The sequence below is a fragment of the Coregonus clupeaformis genome, unplaced genomic scaffold, assembly GCF_020615455.1.
Source record: "Coregonus clupeaformis isolate EN_2021a unplaced genomic scaffold, ASM2061545v1 scaf0702, whole genome shotgun sequence".
NCBI lineage: Eukaryota > Metazoa > Chordata > Actinopteri > Salmoniformes > Salmonidae > Coregonus > Coregonus clupeaformis.
The window spans coordinates 153,645-170,333 of NW_025534157.1; the positions used below are offsets into that span (position 1 = coordinate 153,645).

General features: G+C 45.4%; 1 protein-coding gene across 1 annotated transcript in view; it reads right to left on the bottom strand.

Annotated features, from left to right (window-relative positions):
* LOC121575388 (lysine-specific demethylase phf2) overlaps positions 1-16,689 on the bottom strand; it is a 199,830-nt gene that overhangs the window by 112,578 nt on the left and 70,563 nt on the right. The window contains exons 7-13 of the mRNA XM_045216399.1: positions 10,488-10,650; positions 8,999-9,086; positions 7,074-7,180; positions 1,392-1,483; positions 1,127-1,216; positions 418-852; positions 88-204 (exon numbers count right to left, since the gene is read on the bottom strand). Coding sequence (XP_045072334.1) covers positions 88-204; positions 418-852; positions 1,127-1,216; positions 1,392-1,483; positions 7,074-7,180; positions 8,999-9,086; positions 10,488-10,650 — 1,092 coding nt within the window. The remainder of the gene's footprint in view (positions 1-87; positions 205-417; positions 853-1,126; positions 1,217-1,391; positions 1,484-7,073; positions 7,181-8,998; positions 9,087-10,487; positions 10,651-16,689) is intronic.

A 16,689-nucleotide genomic window follows, 5' to 3' on the forward strand; every position in this document is an offset into this window, starting at 1 on the left:
TTAAATGCATTTGACTAAGGTGTATGTAAACTTCTGACTTCAACTGTATTTCCAACTGTAACTAACTGAAACTGTTCTGTAGCGTACCTTATATTTCCACTTGGCTTCCGTCTGTTTCTTGTTCTGTTCTCGGATCTCAATCTTCTCCAAATCGTTCCGCTTACAGGTCTCCTTCTCCGACATGCTCAGGATGTTGTTAGCCGCCTGGGGGAGCAGGGAGCATCAGTTGGAGCAAATGCCTGCACACCCTGATGTAGAGGTGTAGAGCTTGACTGGTCCAGTCACGTTACTCATGGTAAAACTCAGGGCCTTGCCCCCCCCGCTTGCCCCTCTTGGGCTGGTCCATCTTGACCGAAATGTAAATATGGTTAAACAGGGTAACAGAAGTTAATAAGGTATGGCTGTTATTGCTCTCACCTTTCCCCCCATCTTGCCCTTCTTGGGCTGGTCCATCTTGCGGAGGATGTCCTTGGCGTGAGACTCCAGAGCTGCCAGGCTGGAGGGCTTTGACGGAGGAGGGGGAGGGGGGGGAGGAGGGGAAGGAGGGACCTCCTTCTCTTTCTTTCCTTTATTTTTCCCTCCCTCCTTCACAGGTTTGGGCATCTTGGGAGGTTTGGGCATCTTGGGAGGTTTGGGTGGCTTGGGAGGTTTGGGCATCTTGGGAGGTTTGGGCATCTTGGGAGGTTTGGGTGGCATGGAGGCCTTCTTCCTGGCTGGTTTTTCCCAGAGGGGAGGGGAGGGAGAGGGGACGCTGGAGGGGGAAGCAGGATCCTCAGGCTCTGACGGGGCAGGAGGGAGTTCCTCCACTGGAGGCTTGCTGATCGAATCACTCTTAATGGCTTTAGCCGCATTCTGGACAACAACAACACAATGACACTGTCATTTATCCGAAGATACTCACTTTACTATTTTCTCCCCTTATATTTCACTCCGAACCATGACAACAGTCTGAGCTGTGAGTTCATAGTACAGTTAGTAACCCAGTTCACCACAGCACCCAGGATGCAGTTCAGATATAGGTTATGCCTGTACAGTTAATGAACATGTCAACTCTACAACAACAACAACAGGCCATTGGAAACCTGACCAGTAGAATAGATCGGTACAGGGCAGAGCAGGGTCGTACCTCTGAGATCCGGATCTCCTTGGCCAGGTCCTTGATGAGCTGAGTGGGCTTCATGTTCTCTGGGAGCTCATCCTCGTGCTCTAACAGGGCCTGTAGGGGAGGACACGGTGACAACACAGTTAGTAGCTGTAGCAGCAGGACATCATGAGACTGTGTGATGCTTCCTCCCTAGAAGACTGAGGAAACAAAGGAGGAGACAGAACAGGATACATTGTCCATTATAAAGGTGGGATTTAGGTTGTATAGGTGAGGTAACCAAAGTGACCTGTTTCTTGGTCCAAGCTCTAAAAGCTCCGTTGATGATCTTAGCTCCGTGGACCAGATAGGGAGCTGGCTGCCTGTTGGACTTGTGTAAACCTGCAACAAGAGAGAATACTGTTAGACAGCTCTCCCTTGGTAAAGAGGTATGTTGACCTCAAATGGGACAAACTGTTAAAATAAAGGTTAAATTAAATTGACTAAAACTTTTTTCGAAAATTAGCCGCCGAAATTGTCGCAACCCCTATTACTAGCCTGTTCAACCTCTCTTTTGTAACGTCTGAGATCCCCAGAGATTGGAAAGCTGCCGTGGTCATCCCCCTCTTCAAAGGGGGTGACACTCTAGATCCAAACTGTTACAGACCTATATCCATCCTGCCCTGCCTTTCGAAAGTTTTTGAAAGCCAAGTTAACAAACAGATCACCGACCATTTCGAATCCCACCGTACCTTCTCCGCTATGCAATCCGGTTTCCGAGCTGGTCATGGGTGCAATTCAGCTACGCTCAAAGTCCTAAACGATATTATAACCGCGATCGATAATAGACAGTACTGTGCAGCCGTCTTCATCGACCTGGCCAAGGCTTTCGACTCTGTCAACCACCGCATTCTTATTGGCAGACTAAATAGCCTTGGTTTCTCAAATGACTGCCTCGCCTGGTTCACCAACTACTTCTCAGATAGAGTTCAATGTGTCAAATCGGAGGGCCTGTTGTCTGGACCTATGGCAGTCTCTATGGGGGTGCCACAGGGTTCAATTCTTGGGCCGACTCTTTTCTCTGTGTATATCAATGATGTCGCTCTTGCTGCTGGTGACTCTCAGATCCACCTCTACGCAGACGACACCATTTTGTATACATCTGGCCCTTCATTGGACACTGTGTTAACAAACCTCCAAACGAGCTTCAATGCCATACAACACTCCTTCCGTAGCCTCCAACTGCTCTTAAACACTAGTAAAACTAAATGCATGCTCTTCAATCGAACGCTGCTGGCACCCGCCCACCCGACTAGAATCACTACTCTCGGCGGGTCTGACCTAGAGTATGTGGACAACTACAAATACCTAGGTGTCTGGTTAGACTGTAAACTCTCCTTCCAGACTCACATTAAGAATCTCCAATCCAAAGTTAAATCTAGAATCGGTTTCCTATTTCGCAACAAAGCCTCCTTCACTCATGCTGCCAAACATGCCCTCGTAAAACTGACTATCCTACCGATCCTTGACTTCGGCAATGTCATTTACAAAATAGCCTCCAACACTCTACTCAGCAAATTGGATGTAGTCTATCACAGTGCCATCCGTTTTGTCTCCAAAGCCCCATACACTACCCACCACTGTGACCTGTACGCTCTTGTTGGCTGGTCCTCACTACATATTCGTTGCCAAACCCACTGGCTCCAGGCCATCTATAAATCACTGCTAGGCAAATCCCCGCCTTATCTTAGCTCATTGGTCACCATAGCAACACCCACCCGTAGTCTGCGCTCCAGCAGGTATATCTCACTGGTCATCCCCAAAGCCAACACCTCCTTTGGCCGCAATTCCTTCCAGTTCTCTGCTGCCAATGACTGGAACGAACTGCAAAAATCTCTGAAGCTGGAGACTCTTATCTCCCTCACTAACTTTAAGCATCAGTTGTCAGAGCACCTTACCGATCACTGCACCTGTACACAGCCCATCTGAAATTAGCCCACCCAACTACCTCATCCCCATATTGTTATTTACATTGTTATTTATTTTGCTCATTTGCACCCCAGTATCTCTATTTGCACATCTTCTTCTGCACATCTATCACTCCAGTGTTAATACTAATTGTAATTATTTTGCACTATAGCCTATTTATTGCCTTACCTCCATAACTTGCTACATCTGCACACACTGTATATAGATTTTCTGTTGTATTTTTGACTTTATATTTAGTTTTACCCCATATGTAACTCTGTGTTGTTGTTTTTATCGCACTGCTTTGCTTTATCTTGGCCAGGTCGCAGTTGTAAATGAGAACTTGTTCTCAACTGGCTTACCTGGTTAAATAAAGGTGAAATAAAAAAATAAAAAACATCTCGGATTCATTCACTGTGAGAACATTGATTGAGTTGAGCGGAAGTGACTTAGACACTTTTCATAAAAGCCTCTTTCTACTGTCAGAGAACGGCGTCTAGGCTAACTGCTGTCAGTAAACTAATTAACCAATCAAAACACATCATCACGTTTCAGAGCCCAGTCACATGTATTTCATAAACAGACAGCAGGGAAATATAACTCTCTGTTGAAACTGAATTCACTCTGGTTTAATAATAGAAAACAATCCCTATAACAGTAAACTCCTGGAAGATGTTACTGCAAGCTGAAGGCCGTTAAAAATCAGACACATGCCTCTCCCTCCCTCCCACCCTGCCTCCCTCCCTCCCTCCCTCCCACCCTGCCTCCCTCCCTCCCCGACACATGCCTCTCCCTCCCTCCCACCCACCCACCCTGCCTCCAACCCTTCCTTCCTCCCTGTAATAGGACTCAAATTGAATCCTACTACACCGGCTCCGACGCTCGTCGGATGTGGCAGGGCATGAAAACTATTACAGACTACAAAGGGAAGCACAGCCGCGAGCTGCCCAGTGACACAAGCCAACACTGAAGCATGCATGAGAGCATCAGCTGTTCCGGATGACTATGTGATCAAGCTCTCTGTAGCCGATGTGAGCAAGACCTTTAAACAGGTCAACATTCACAAGGCCACGGGGCCAGACGGATTACCAGGACGTGTACTCCGAGCATTTGCTGACCAACTGGCAAGTGTCTTCACTGACATGTTCAACCTCTCCCTGACCGAGTCTGTAATACCCACATGTTTCAAGCAGACCACCATAGTCCCTGTGCCCAAGCACACTAAGGTAACCTGCCTAAATGACTACCGCCCAATGGCACTCACGTCGGTAGCCATGAAGTGCTTTGAAAGGCTGGTCATGGCTCACATCTACACCATCATTCTGGAAACCCTAGACCTACTCCAATTTGCTTACCGCCCCAACAGATCCACAGATGACACAATCTCAATTGCAATCCATACTGCCCTTTCCCACCTGGACAAAAGGAACACCTATGTGAGAATGCTGTTCATTGACTACAACTTAGCGTTCAACACCATAGTGCCCACAAAGCTCATCACTAAGCTAAGGACCCTGGGACTAAACACCTCCCTCTGCAACTGGATCCTGGACTTCCTGACGGGCCGTCCCCAGGTGGTAAGGGTAGGCAACACCACATCTGCCACGCTGATCCTCAACACAGGGGCCCCTCAGGGGTGCGTGCTCAGTCCCCTCCTGTACTCCCTGTTCACCCAGGACTGCGTGGCCAGGCATGACTCAAACACCATCATTAAGTTTGCTGACGACACAACGGTGGTAGGCCTGATCACCGACAAAGATGAGACAGTCTATAGGGAGGTCAGAGACCTGGCATTGTGGTGCCAGGATAACAACCTCTCCCTCAACGTGAGCAAGACAAAGGAGAAGATCATGGACTACAGGAAAAGGAGGGCCGAACATGGCCCCATTCACATCGACGGGGCTGTAGTGGAGCGGGTCGAGAGCTTCAAGTTCCTCACCAACAAATTATTATGGTCCAAACACACCAAGACAGTCGTGAAGAGGGCACGACAACGCCTATTCCCCTTCAGGACACTGAAAAGATTTGGCATGGCTCCCTAGATCCTCAAAAATGTCTACAGCTGCACCATCGAGAGCATCCTGACTGGTTGCATCACCGCCTGGTATGGCAACTGCTCGGCCTCCGACCGCAAGGCACTACAGAGGGTAGTGCGTACAGCCCAGTACATGACTGGGGCCAAGCTTCCTGCCATCCAGGACCTCTATACCAGGCGGTGTCAGAGGAAGGTCAAAAAATTGTCAAAGACTACAGTTACCCAAGTCATAGACTGTTCTCTCTGCTACCGCACGGCAAGCGGTACCGGAGCGCCAAGTCTAGGTCCAAAAGGCTCCTTAACAGCTTCTACTCCCAAGCCATAAGACTGCTGAACAACTAATCAAATGGCTACCTGGACTATTTGCATTGACCCCCCCCTTTTTTTTTTTTTACACTGCTGCTACTCACTGTTTATTTCTATGCATAGTCACTTTACCCCTCCCTACATGTACATATTACCTCAATTACCTGGATTACCTGTACCCCAGCCCATTGACTCGGTACCCGTACACCCTGTATATAGCCTCGTTATTGTTATTTTAGTGTGTTACTATTTTTTACTTTAGTTTATTTAGTAAACATTTTCTTAAAACTGCATTGTTGGTTAAGGGCTTGTAAAGTAAGCATTTCACGGTAAGGTCTACACCGGTTGTATTCGGCGCATGTGACAAATACATTTTGATTTGATTTGATATGTGAACTCAACACCCAAAACTACTTGGTAGTTGTGGATTATTTTTCTAGGTATATATAAATAACTTGCCTCAAAGACATGTCAGGAGAAACTACAAGAGCTAAACTGAAGAATATCTCTGGTGGGGAGGCCCAAACAGGCCCAAACAGGCCCAAACAGGCCCAAACAGGCTGACCCATTCCTAGCTCTCATGACCTACAACGCCACCGCAAGCCACAGGTGTGTTGAACTTTAAAGAGAGAAAAATGTGTTCATGAATTCATACGTTAAGGAGACAAAAGCTAATTACAGAGTGATTAACTATAAACGGTATGTGATGTTTTGACATTTTAGAAACTCGTCTTAAAAGAATCAAAGAGATAAGACCTGTATGTTCCACCTCCATAACCTGTATGTTCCACCTCCATAACCTGTATGTTCCACCTCCATAACCTGTATGTTCCACCTCCATAACCTGTATGTTCCACCTCCATAACCTGTATGTTCCACCTCCATAACCTGTATGTTCCACCTCCATAACCTGTATGTTCCACCTCCATAACCTGTATGTTCCACCTCCATAACCTGTATGTTCCACCTCCATAACCTGTATGTTCCACCTCCATAACCTGTATGTTCCACCTCCATAACCTGTATGTTCCACCTCCATAACATGTATGTTCCACCTCCATAACCTGTATGTTCCACCTCCATAACCTGTATGTTTCACCTCCATAACCTGTATGTTCCACCTCCATAACCTGTATGTTCCACCTCCATAAGATGATAATGGTATGTAAACGTGGTCTTATAAGCTGTGTCCCACGACACCGTATTCCTTACATACGTTACGTTACGTTGCGCCTTCCGTTTTGCACAACGTTTGACCAGAACAGTATGTTGGCGATGTAATCATAAGAAGGCAATCTGGCCGCATTACAGCAGTGAGAAAAAGCGTTCAGTGGAAATGTAAACAGAGTTGTCCGGCCAGCCGAGAGGGGTTAAAACACAGAGAGAGACCAGAGAACTAGTTATTGTGTCTGTGCCAGGCCTCTTGAACCTAATCATCTGTGAACGACGCCACGCAGACCATTAAATGACTGTAATAATATTAGAGTCTCCATCTCCTCATCTGCTGAGCAGACCGTAGGAAGGACACACGCTATACACCACTAGAGGAACAGGAAACGCACAAGCACCACGAGTTGAACAGGAAACGCATCACAAGCACAGGAAGAGGAACGTAGAGGAAGAGGAAGCCAGAAACCAAACCTGAAAGCATAATAGTTGTAGAAATATAAAATGGTGACGTACCTTTGAACCGCTCCAACAGGTGGCGTCCCACGTACCAGCAGGCCGTCTCAAAGTTGGGGAACGGAGTCAGACAGTTCACCTTCAGACGCTTCTCCACCTCGTATGCTCTGGAGAGGGAAACACACGTTTATTCTTTATTTAAAGGGATAGTTCACCCAAATTACAAAACGACATCTTGGTTTCCTCACCCTGTCAGCAGTCTATGGACAAGATATGACAGCAATCCATGCTTTGGTGTAGGTTCCCTGGCACTGTTACCACATGCTAACATTTTAGCATTTGTAGCACAAATCCCATTCAAGTCGAGGGACCAATATGAGCATTTCTTCATGAGCGTTAATTAAAAACTAGGCCAAATCAGGAAGTGCAGTTGACCTGTAAAGCTACAGTCTCCGCCTCCTCATTGATACTAATGATGTTCTCACCTCATCTGCATCTCAACACTCAGGTTGTGGACAAAGTGTCCAGAGAAGGCCAGCGTGTCCACTGGAGTCAGAACCGCATTGATACTAATGATGTTCTCACCTCATCTGCATCTCAACACTCAGGTTGTGGACAAAGTGTCCAGAGAAGGCCAGCGTGTCCACTGGAGTCAGAACCGCATTGATACTAATGATGTTCTCACCTCATCTGCATCTCAACACTCAGGTTGTGGACAAAGTGTCCAGAGAAGGCCAGCGTGTCCACTGGAGTCAGAACCGCATTGATACTAATGATGTTCTCACCTCATCTGCATCTCAACACTCAGGTTGTGTACAAAGTGTCCAGAGAAGGCCAGCGTGTCCACTGGAGTCAGAACCGCATTGATACTAATGATGTTCTCACCTCATCTGCATCTCAACACTCAGGTTGTGGACAAAGTGTCCAGAGAAGGCCAGCGTGTCCACTGGAGTCAGAACTGCATTGATACTAATGATGTTCTCACCTCATCTGCATCTCAACACTCAGGTTGTGGACAAAGTGTCCAGAGAAGGCCAGCGTGTCCACTGGAGTCAGAACCGCATTGATACTAATGATGTTCTCACCTCATCTGCATCTCAACACTCAGGTTGTGGACAAAGTGTCCAGAGAAGGCCAGCGTGTCCACTGGAGTCAGAACCGCATTGATACTAATGATGTTCTCACCTCATCTGCATCTCAACACTCAGGTTGTGGACAAAGTGTCCAGAGAAGGCCAGCGTGTCCACTGGAGTCAGAACCGCATTGATACTAATGATGTTCTCACCTCATCTGCATCTCAACACTCAGGTTGTGGACAAAGTGTCCAGAGAAGGCCAGCGTGTCCACTGGAGTCAGAACCGCATTGATACTAATGATGTTCTCACCTCATCTGCATCTCAACACTCAGGTTGTGGACAAAGTGTCCAGAGAAGGCCAGCGTGTCCACTGGAGTCAGAACCGCATTGATACTAATGATGTTCTCACCTCATCTGCATCTCAACACTCAGGTTGTGGACAAAGTGTCCAGAGAAGGCCAGCGTGTCCACTGGAGTCAGAACTGCATTGATACTAATGATGTTCTCACCTCATCTGCATCTCAACACTCAGGTTGTGTACAAAGTGTCCAGAGAAGGCCAGCGTGTCCACTGGAGTCAGAACTGCATTGATACTAATGATGTTCTCACCTCATCTGCATCTCAACACTCAGGTTGTGGACAAAGTGTCCAGAGAAGGCCAGCGTGTCCACTGGAGTCAGAACTGCATTGATACTAATGATGTTCTCACCTCATCTGCATCTCAACACTCAGGTTGTGGACAAAGTGTCCAGAGAAGGCCAGCGTGTCCACTGGAGTCAGAACTGCATTGATACTAATGATGTTCTCACCTCATCTGCATCTCAACACTCAGGTTGTGGACAAAGTGTCCAGAGAAGGCCAGCGTGTCCACTGGAGTCAGAACCGCATTGATACTAATGATGTTCTCACCTCATCTGCATCTCAACACTCAGGTTGTGGACAAAGTGTCCAGAGAAGGCCAGCGTGTCCACTGGAGTCAGAACTGCATTGATCCAACCTGGAAACAAACACAGTAAACAACTGTGTTGTGACAACATCAGAACTGGTGTGATTATATTCCCAATGTGACAACATCAGAACTGGTCTGATTCTATTCCCAATGTGAAAACATCAGAACTGGTCTGATTCTATTCCCAATGTGAAAACATCAGAACTGGTCTGATTCTATTCCCAATGTGACAACATCAGAACTGGTCTGATTCTATTCCCAATGTGACAACATCAGAACTGGTCTGATTCTATTCCCAATGTGAAAACATCAGAACTGGTCTGATTCTATTCCCAATGTGACAACATCAGAACTGGTCTGATTCTATTCCCAATGTGAAAACATCAGAACTGGTCTGATTCTATTCCCAATGTGAAAACATCAGAACTGGTCTGATTCTATTCCCAATGTGAAAACATCAGAACTGGTCTGATTCTATTCCCAATGTGAAAACATCAGAACTGGTCTGATTCTATTCCCAATGTGACAACATCAGAACTGGTCTGATTCTATTCCCCAAATGTGACAACATCAGAACTGGTCTGATTCTATTCCCAATGTGAAAACATCAGAACTGGTCTGATTCTATTCCCAATGTGACAACATCAGAACTGGTCTGATTCTATTCCCAATGTGACAACATCAGAACTGGTCTGATTCTATTCCCAATGTGAAAACATCAGAACTGGTCTGATTCTATTCCCAATGTGACAACATCAGAACTGGTCTGATTCTATTCCCAATGTGACAACATCAGAACTGGTCTGATTCTATTCCCAATGTGACAACATCAGAACTGGTCTGATTCTATTCCCAATGTGACTGTGGTGACAACATAAGAACTGGTCTGATTTGTGAGAAGAACTGAATCTAGCCCTGAACAGAGTGCTGATTCTGATGTGATGGTTTGAGTTCACTAACCCGACGGTATGAATAGGTTCTGTCCCTGATTCAGAGTGCACTAACCTGACGGTATGAATAGGGTCTGTCCCTGATTCAGAGTGCACTAACCTGACGGTATGAATAGGGTCTGTCCCTGATTCAGAGTGCACTAACCTGACGGTATGAATAGGTTCTGTCCCTGATTCAGAGTGCACTAACCTGACGGTATGAATAGGGTCTGTCCCTGATTCAGAGTGCACTAACCTGACGGTATGAATAGGGTCTGTCCCTGATTCAGAGTGCACTAACCTGACGGATAGGGTCTGTCCCTGATTAGAGTGCACTAACCTGACGGTATGAATAGGGTCTGTCCCTGATTCAGAGTGCACTAACCTGACGGTATGAATAGGTTCTGTCCCTGATTCAGAGTGCACTAACCTGACGGTATGAATAGGGTCTGTCCCTGATTCAGAGTGCACTAACCTGACGGTATGAATAGGGTCTGTCCCTGATTCAGAGTGCACTAACCTGACGGTATGAATAGGGTCTGTCCCTGATTCAGAGTGCACTTGTAACACTTGTCCACCTGGTCAGCGAAGAACATCTCTGTGTGATTGGCTGAGGACCTCCAGCGCTCGTACAGCGATAAGTTAGCTGACGTGGGCTTGATCAGGAAGAAGATCTTCTCTCCCTGGAAACAACAACAACATCAAGATAGGCTCTTTACGACATCAGGGCCTGTATTCACAAAGCATCTCATAGTAGCAGTGCTGATCTGGGATCAGGTCATAAAGGGTCTCATAGTAGCAGTGCTGATCTGGGATCAGGGCATAAAGGGTGTCAGAGTAGCAGTGCTGATCTGGGATCAGGGCATAAAGGGTCTCAGAGTAGCAGTGCTGATCTGGGATCAGGGCATAAAGGGTCTCAGAGTAGCAGTGCTGATCTGGGATCAGGGCATAAAGGGTCTCAGAGTAGCAGTGCTGATCTGGGATCAGGGCATAAAGGGTCTCAGAGTAGCAGTGCTGATCTGGGATCAGGCCCCTCCATGTCCATGTAATATTATTCATTATGATCTAAAAGGCTAAACTGGGTTTGTCATTTTGGAAAGTTTGTTGTTTTGGAAAGTTTGTTGTTTTGGAAAGTTTTGAAAGTCTATTGTTGATCTAATTGACCTATCTACATCTGCCTTTTGGGGGAGAATGAGGCGATTGGCAAAAAAGCTCTGGAGGTTGTTGCAGAGAAAATGTCACAATGTAGAACTGGCGCCAGCGCAGGATGCAGCGGTGCTTCTTTCCCCCTTCATGTGGCTCTTCAGGGCCGATTCACTGATACTTGCAATGTCAAAGTCTGACACATTTTTTGCACCTTACACAGTGTGGGTTGGTTGGGTCCAGTAATGTAGTGGTAAAAAAAGGTGGGTAAACTACACTGAACACAAATATAAAATGCAACATATAAAGTGTTGGTCCCCTGTTTCATGAGCTGAAATTAAAGATACCAGAAATGTTCCATACGCGCAAAAGGCAGAATTTAAACACCATTTGCCCGGCATTTTTGCTATCGATGTGACGCTTGGCGGCGCCTAATTAGTCAGTTCTGTACCTGTCTGGCTGAGTGGCAGTGTGGGTGGAATGAGCGTGCTCGCCTGTGTGGGTGGAATGAGCGTGCTCGCCTGTGTGGGTGGAATGAGCGTGCTCGCCTGGCGACCACAGCGCAAAACGTGTGAGGAAATAAAACTCTGTAGTCTGCCTGGAAATTAATTCGCAAGACCAATACATTTTTCTAATATTGTACAGATTAACATATTTGATAATTTTCTGTTCTCCTCTCATTTTAATTCAAGTACTTTTCAAGTACCAACTTGAGAAAAAGTATATTTTTCAAGGTATTCCAGTACTTGAATTTCAGAGTGCCAAATTAAGCACCATGAGTGAACCCTGTATGTAGAAGCTGGAAGTAGAAGCTTAAGTATTGTTGTCTATTAGTTTACTTCAATTAGGGGAGGGGTGGTAGGTTTAGAAAAATAATAATAAATAAACATATATACAGTACCAGCCAAAAGTTTGGACACACCTACTCATTCCAGTGTTTTTCTTTATTTTTTACTATTTTCTACATTGTAGAATAATAGTGAAGACATCAAAACTATGAAATAACACATATGGAATCATCTAGTAACCAAATAAGTGTTCAACAAATCAAAATATATTTTAGATTTGAGATTCTTCAAATAGGCACCCTTTGCCTTGATGACAGCTTTGCACACTCTTGGCATTCTCTCAACCAGCTTCATGAGGTAGTCACCTGGAATGCATTTCAATTAACAGGTGTGCCTTGTTAAAAGTTAATTTGTGGAATTTATTTCCTTCTTAATGCGTTTGAGCCAATCAGTTGTGTTGTGACAAGGTAGGGGGGGTATATAGAAGACAGCCCTATTTGGTAAAAGACCAAGTCCATATTATGGCAAGAACAGCTCAAATAAGCAAAGAGAAACGACAGTCCATCATAACTTTAAGACATGAAGGTCAGTCAATACGGAACATTTCAAGAAATTTGAACGTTTCTTCAAGTGCAGACGCAAAAACCATCAAGCGCTATGATGAAACTGGCTCTCATGAGGACCGCCACAGGAATGGAAGACCCAGAGTTACCTCTGCTGCAGAGGATAAGTTCATTAGAGTTACCAGCCTCAGAAATTGCAGCCCAAATAAATGTTTCACAGAGTTCAAGTAACAGACACATCTCAACATCAACTGTTCAGAGGAGACTGCGTGAGTCAGGCCTTCATGGTCTAATTGCTGCAAAGAAACCACTACTAAAGGACACCAATAATTAGAAGAGACTTGCTTGGACTAAGAAACATGAGCAATGGACATTAGACTGGTGGAAATGTGTCCTTTGGTCTGGAGTCCAAATTTGAGATTTTTGGTTCCAACCGCCGTGTCTTTGTGAGACGCAGAGTAGGTGAACGGATGATCTCCCTATGTGTGGTTCCCACCGTGAAGCATGGAGGAGGTGGTGTGATGGTGCTTTGCTGGTGACACTGTCAGTGATTTATTTAAAATTCAAGGCACACTTAACCAGCATGTCAACCACAGCATTCTGCAGCGATACGCCATCCCATCTGGTTTGCCCTTAGTGGAACTATCATTTATTTTTCAACAGGACAATGACCCAACACACCTCCAGGCTGTGTAAGGGCTATTTGACCAAGAAGGAGAGTGATGGAGTGCTGCATCAGATGACCTGGCCTCCACAATCACCCGACCTCGTAGTTTTTATGTTTTCACTATTATTCTACAATGTAGAAAAGGTGTCCAAACCTTTGACTGGTAGTGTATAGACACACATGCATACAAGTCCATAATACAAAGGTATGATTAAAGTACAGGAGCATCAACATTTTTACTTTTCCATTATACTATGTGAAAATGTCCTTAGAATAAAACCACAGGATTGTAAGGGTCTAAAAGGCCAGACTATAGAACAGGGAGCTGGAGGGAAAGGCCACTAGATGGGGGGGATTTAAAGCACCAGTTACAGAAAACACTTCAATACTAATAGTTAATTCATCCTGATGTGTGGAGAGTTTTTAGATTCTGCCTGGAGAAGACTAAGCTGAAGATGACCACCCCTACGTGAAGGTTTATCTGCTCTATAGCACAGAAGGACATGGAGGAGACGGGGTGACCGGCCTCTGAGAAATGACCTGCAATAGGAGGAGACGGGGTGACCGGCCTCTGAGAAATGACCTGCAATAGGAGGAGACGGGGTGACCGGCCTCTGAGAAATGACCTGCAATAGGAGGAGACGGGGTGACCGGCCTCTGAGAAATTACGTGCAATAGGGGATTTAGGGTCATTTTTCCTTGCAGCACTCTTGTGTTCTATAATGCGTGTTGTTATCAGTCTACGTATTGAGTACTGCATGGACAAGAGACAAGGTATATGGCGTTAGAAGGAACTGTTTGATGGTTTACCAGTGGCAGAGCTACTAAATTCACTCTATTGTGTTTATAAGAGTCACTACAAGCCGCACAACTACGGTAGAAACCGGTCACAACTACGGTAGGGGTAGAAACCGGTCACCTCGTCCGGTCGTCCATCATTCCTTTTTGGGGGGACTTAAGTGTCAGCCCGAACGATGAAATCCCTGACATTCCTTTCCTTGTAGTGCGAGAAGAGAGGAGGGTCAGAGAAAACCTTTTGGCAAAGCAGGATCAGCCATGAGGACCTCCCAATGTGTCTTCACTCACGTCTGGATGTGATGTCATCACTCACGTCTGGATGTGATGTCATCACTCACGTCTGGATGTGATGTCATCACTCACGTCTGGATGTCATGTCATCACTCACGTCTGGATGTGATGTCATCACTCACGTCTGGATGTCATGTCATCACTCACGTCTGGATGTGATGTCATCACTCACGTCTGGATGTCATGTCATCACTCACGTCTGGATGTGATGTCATCACTCACGTCTGGATGTCATGTCATCACTCACGTCTGGATGTGATGTCATCACTCACGTCTGGATGTGATGTCATCACTCACATCTGGATGTGATGTCATCACTCACGTCTGGATGTGATGTCATCACTCACGTCTGGATGTGATGTCATCACTCACGTCTGGATGTGATGTCATCACTCACGTCTGGATGTGATGTCATCACTCACGTCTGGATGTCATGTCATCACTCACGTCTGGATGTGATGTCATCACTCACGTCTGGATGTCATGTCATCACTCACGTCTGGATGTCATGTCATCACTCACGTCTGGATGTGATGTCATCACTCACGTCTGGATGTGATGTCATCACTCACGTCTGGATGTCATCACTCTAGTCTGGATGTGATGTCATCACTCTAGTCTGGATGTCATCACTCACGTCTGGATGTGATGTCATCACTCTAGTCTGGATGTGATGTCATCACTCTAGTCTGGATGTCATCACTAGTCTGGATGTGATGTCATCACTATGTAGTGGTGCAGACACATGGATGGGTTTTTAACTGTTGTAACGGCTGTAACGTAACAACATTTGGAAAAAGTCAAGGGGTCTGAATACTTTCCGAAGGCTCTGTATATACTGTATTCTAGTCAAACCCATCCTATTCAACTATCCTAATCCTACGTATTCTTCAGATATACTATATATTCTATCCACATACTGTCCATAATGGCTATACATACCATCATCAATGTTCCCTCAAAAAAAAAATAGGCACTGAGCACATTTCAGGCCTGCTGAGCCAGAAATTCTGTGCAACTTCCAGCTCACGTTTACTGCGAACACTGAGGCTGTACCCGCTTTAAGTTACAGTTTTAACAGTGGTCAAGTAGGCTACTGTGTCTATTTGATCATAATGTAGGCCTACCAGAGTGGCCTACCATCAAAAACTATGGAGAAAACGCATCCCATAACATTTTAACATGGAAATAGCTGTTCTATCGTTCAGCCTACAGTAGCAGCCAATGTGTGGTGTTCAATGTAGACTTTTGATAAAAACATGCAGGGCTTGACATGAACCTGTTCATCCACTTGTCCTTCAGACAAGGAGGTGACTGAAAATGTTGTTGTTTGATGCAAGAAACCACTTTACAAAATAAAATGCATTATTATTCCCATACCATTATTACAGAGAATCAGTCAAATTATGCTACCCTCTGCCTATTGGCTACTTAGCTTCAAGCCTGTCTCAAAATACAACACTGCCCCTTTAAGACAAAAAAAAGCTATTTTCCTGACTGGCTTTTCAAAGATGTCTAGAAGTGTATATGTTTTGTGCTCTTGTAGGAAGCAATCCCTCCCCTATTGCTGACTACAGATGATCTATGACTGGGCTAATAACTCACTAACTAGCAAAGGATATGAACAAATGTACAAATGTCCACACGTCGCTACATGTAGCTCTCGCTTTGATCTCAAAACAAGCACATCTACCCATGACCGCTGATGCTGTAAAAACAGTCCAGTTCAACGTGAATGGCACCGATCCATATATGGCAATGGTCTATTTGCATATAGGCCTACTGCAGCTCTGATTGGTTATGCTGCACCGGTCTGTGTAGAGTAGGGGCTGAGACATGTAGCTAGCTAGCTAAATCCTACTCCGATGAGTACGGGCTGAGTCCGGCCTGTCAATGCAATAGAATCCTACTCCCACACGTTCTGCCTACAACAAAACCTCTTGTATAGTTAGTTTTGCATACTAAGTCTTACACGTTTGGGTATGTTGCATTGAAAATAGCAAATTTTGTGTTGATTCGATCACAATTCCAACAGTAAAGGGAAACGTTGATAGTGTTAACTAACTGGGAAAACTCTAGAAAGTTGAGTGAAGTTCACTCTCGTGCTTCTCTGCTGATATTTCTTCTGATCGGCAGTCCCAGGTGGGCTGCGCACCCACACGTAGCTTAGAGGGAACATTGGTATTAAGTAAAGATGGCTAATGGCTATGGCTAATCTCGGCTATGAACTTGATAGATAGACAACATCAATATATATTTTCCACATAAGTACAGTATATGTTGGGAGAAAGGGTTATTGTTCCAAATGAACTGATCTTCCAGATAACCCATAAATAAACATGCATAGTCAGTAGAGAAAATGGGGCCCATAGGATGTAGGATCCGGTCAACATATTGGGAAATGGCCGTGCAGGGGGCTTCTCTATTGATTTGTGAACCTTAATTCCCGAAAGCTGAAAATGTCCCAGTTCT